This window comes from Diaphorina citri, unplaced genomic scaffold (genome assembly GCF_000475195.1).
Source record: "Diaphorina citri unplaced genomic scaffold, Diaci psyllid genome assembly version 1.1 scaffold3914, whole genome shotgun sequence".
In the NCBI taxonomy this organism is placed as follows: domain Eukaryota; kingdom Metazoa; phylum Arthropoda; class Insecta; order Hemiptera; family Psyllidae; genus Diaphorina; species Diaphorina citri.
The window spans coordinates 4,000-7,977 of record NW_007381313.1 but is presented as its reverse complement, the minus strand read 5'-3'; the positions used below and the strand labels follow the sequence as shown (position 1 = coordinate 7,977).

The 3,978-nt window shown below is 42.1% G+C and overlaps 1 protein-coding gene across 1 annotated transcript; it reads left to right on the top strand.

Moving 5' to 3' along the window:
- Positions 1–1,388: 1,388 nt before the first annotated feature.
- LOC113472112 lies at positions 1,389–3,361 on the top strand. Its single transcript, XM_026831698.1, has 2 exons — positions 1,389–3,061; positions 3,171–3,361. Exons 1-2 carry the CDS (start codon positions 1,570–1,572, stop codon positions 3,359–3,361), a joined length of 1,683 nt encoding a protein of 560 aa, XP_026687499.1. The 5' UTR covers positions 1,389–1,569.
- The last annotated feature ends 617 nt before the right edge of the window (positions 3,362–3,978 follow it).

The following is a 3,978-nucleotide window of genomic DNA, read 5'->3' as shown; positions in this document are numbered from 1 at the left end:
TCTCTCTCTCTTCACACTCTGTACTCTTTTTACTCTCTCTAGCTCTACTCTTGTGTAAGGCCGGGCACTCACGTTCATTTTGGCATGAACTGTTATGCCTGTCAGCTGTTATGCCTGTCAGGTAATTGTGTGGCAGCTGGCAGCAATCTTCTCTGTAGAAAATACTTTGCAAATTTTGGTAGCAAACTTGTGTCTTGTGTGGCACAGTTTTGAAAGCTATGACGTTAAAACATTCAGCTTTTTCTGCTTTTGTCTGACAAACCCAACTTACCTTTCATACTGAACGGTGAGTGGCCATCCTAAAGCTGCTGTGTCTTGTGTGGCACAGTTTTGAAAGCTATGACGTTAAAACATTCAGCTTTTTCTGCTTTTGTCTGACAGTTTTGCCTGACAAACCAAACTTACCTTTCATACTGAACGGTGAGTGGCCATCCTAAAGCTTGATATAATTTCGTGGAAGACAACGACGAAACTTTGAAATGAGCTCTCCGTGAAAGGAGTGAGTATGTTAAAGGATAAAGGAGACGTATAATGGCAAAGGATAATGGAGTGAGTACGTATAATGGTGCAGGATAAAGGATAAGCAAAACAAAGGATGACGGAAGAATTTCGTCATTGAGAATGAGAAGATTATGATGTAACTACTTTGTTATGTCTATGAACCTATGTACTTAAATGTGTAAAATTTGTAGATTTCAACGCATGTTATACGTATGTATACTCTTATATAATTATGTTTAATAGATAGCTACATATAACTTGTCTGAGATTATGAACTTCGTTTACCTATCTACCCATATTAGAATGTATGGATGGGGAGACGTATAATGGCAAAGGATAATGGAGTGAGTACGTATAATGGTGCAGGATAAAGGATAGGCAAAACAAAGGATGACGGAAGAATATCGTTATTGAGAATGAGAAGATTATGATGTAACTACTTTGTTATGTCTATGAACCTATGTACTTAAATGTGTTAAATTTGTAAATTCAAACGCATGTTATACGTGTGTATACTCTTATATAATTATGTTTAATAGATAGCTTCATATAACTTGTCTGAGATTATGAACTTAGTTTACCTATCTACCCATATTAGAATGTACGGATGGAGCAAAATTTCCTGGTACTTTCCAATCTCTCCCTCCCTCACGCCCTCCCCTCTTTTCCGAGACATTTTAAACCTGCGGGAGTAAAGGCTCTTTTCAGTCTCATTCTGGGGGGTGGGGTGGGGGTCCTACTACCCAACCAAGGTATGTAATTATCTGAAGCGGTCACTACAGTACCCGGCAAACTAATGGCCAAGTGTCGCTATTCATGGGGACTTCGCTTATCAGCTGGCTGAGGGATGTGAATTTCCTATTTCCATTTTAGTCACCAATCATCAAGACTTTCGTTAAATCAGTCGAAATACTGCTATTTGATTTTATCAACAAATTTTACCATGTTGTACATCCTGCTTTTATATTTTTAATTTCAATCCTTCATCCGCCCAGGGAAAATTTCACTCTGAACTTTTCTTTTCTTCAATAAGCACTCTTTGAGAAGCACACCGGTTGTGAATTCAAGATGGCCGTGGATTTCAAGCGATTTGAAATAAACGCCACGGTGTCTGTGACCAACATTCAATACTTGGCCACCCTGATGCACCATTCCGACTATGAACCGTTCTACCTATGCGATCCCCTCGTGCCACAGAACCGTGACGAGAATCTCCGAGATGTAGCGAAGACGGCCGACGATTTCCGATTCGACACGGAACTGACCGACAGCTCTAACTGGCTCGTGTCGGCACAACGCGTGGAGTCCCCGAAGCGAGTTCACTCGTACACCAACGATGATGAGTTGAAGGAGATATTCACGCAGATGGATTCGGCATTGCTTTCGACATCTAACAGTGAAGTAACGCTGGAGCGAGCGCTGAGTGAGGCAACTTTGGATTCCGTGGAGATGCCGTTTGGTGCGAAATGGAACACAGAACTGTGGAAGAAATACTATGATTCTCATAAAGCTGGAGACACTACGACCAAACCAGAACAAGTGGAGACATCCGAGCTAGATTATGATGCGTTGGAGAGGGAGAGACTGAGCAATCAAGATCCCAGAGAACGAAGACACGACCTGTTTGAATGTGTAAAGTTTGATCGGAAAACAATAGAGGAATTGAGAAATTCTCGTCCTGACCTCGGAGTTGCTGTTGCTGAATCTATAAGGTCCAACGATAAGATTTCTGAGCCTGAAATAAAAATCAAGAAGCGTAAATTTCAGAAGTACACCTACGAAGATTACGAGACGTGGCTGTTCAAGAATCTCACGCCGAAACAGATAAAGGAGTATCGCAAGCGACAACAGTTGAAGCTAACGTTCACCCCAGCATACATCTCCAATAGGATGACCAATCGATTGAACCATACCGAAGTCTATCAAGCAATGAGACCTGAGAAGTTCAAGAAACTTGACTTCAAGTACAAGCCTCACATGAAGTTCCCTGTGTTTGGCGAGGGTAAATATGCCACCACGGCTGTCAGTAAGAACTTCACTTTCACACCAACTGAACAGATGGCGATCAACCATGCCAATTATGTGCTGGATCAACGCATCAAGAAACTGAAGAATAGAAAGTCAATGCTAAGTGAAGTGGCTAACGAAGCGAATGAAATCCGATTCGATCAGTCGAGCTCTTATATCAATCGAATGAGAGAGTATCGACGCATACACATGGAGAACAAGAAAATTGCCAAGAAATTCAACCCTGATCTTATTAAGAACCCGCACTCACTTGGATACAAGAAAAGCAGCATGTCTTCCTTTGGTAAGTCAAGTGCTAGCTCATTAGCGTCAACCAAATCCTCCGCGTCAAGATTCTCAACCAAGATGTACACAAAGGCGTACGATAGGAAAACCGTACAACGGCTTGTGAATAGTGAAAATCCTTACGCACCGGACAAATCTCCCTCGAAACTGTCGAAAAAACACAAACGTCCCGAGTGGGATGTGGGACATGTTGACTATAGAAAAACAGAAGTCAAACCCATCAAATACAAGAGCATCCGCAAGCTACCCGTTTGTTTGTCTAATTCAAATAGTACAGCCTCGACTAAATCAGTGAACGGGTTTGGGAATGAAAACAGAAGTCAAACCCATCAAATACAAGAGCATCCGCAAGCTACCCGTTTGTCTGTCAAATTCAAATAGTACAGCCTCGACTAAATTAGTGAACGGGTTTGGGAATGCGACTCAAAACGGTGCGCCTACTAAACCGAACAAACCAACTCCACCATTGAGAAGTAAAGCTTTGACAGTGAATAGCAACGGATTACCGAAACTTGAAACTCACGGCACGCCCCGAGCCTTTAAATAGCCAGCAGTACTATAGGAAAACAGAAGTCAAACCCATCAAATACAAGAGCATCCGCAAGCTACCCGTTTGCCTGTCTAATTCAAATAGTACAGCCTCGACTAAATCAATGAACGGGTTTGGGAATACGACTCAAAACGGTCCGCCTACTAAACCGAACAAACCAGCTCCACCATTGAGAAGTAAAGCTTTGACAGTGAATAGCAACGGATTACCGAAACTCGAAACTCACGGAAAACTTGAAAAGAAAAACGCAACTTTGAACATTACCAGCAACGGGGTGAAAAGTGTTAATCGAAATAACGCACCTAATTCGGTTAAAGCACAACCAAATATTCCGGCAACACTCAATAGAGCCACAAGCTTCCAGGAGCTCCTGAACAAAAGTAAAATCCCTGTACGAAAATGGGATAGAAGCAAAAATAACGGCTTGTGAATAGTGAAAATCCTTACGCACCGGACAAATCTCCCTCGAAACTATCGAAAAAACACAAACGCCCCGAGTGGGATGTAGGGCATGTTGACTATAGGAAAACAGAAGTCAAACCCATCAAATACAAGAGCATCCGCAAGCTACCCGTTTGTTTGTCGAATTCAAATAGTACAGCCTCGACTAAATC

What these genes read in the sequence shown, in the direction of transcription:
- LOC113472112 (XM_026831698.1), top strand. Translation starts at nt 1,570, where the DNA reads ATGGCCGTGGATTTCAAGCGATTTGAAATAAACGCCACGGTGTCTGTG. An exon ending in CAAGAGCATCCGCAAGCTAC is followed by an intron (nt 3,062 to 3,170) that starts CCGTTTGTTTGT and finishes TCCGCAAGCTAC; the next exon opens with CCGTTTGTCTGTCAAATTCA.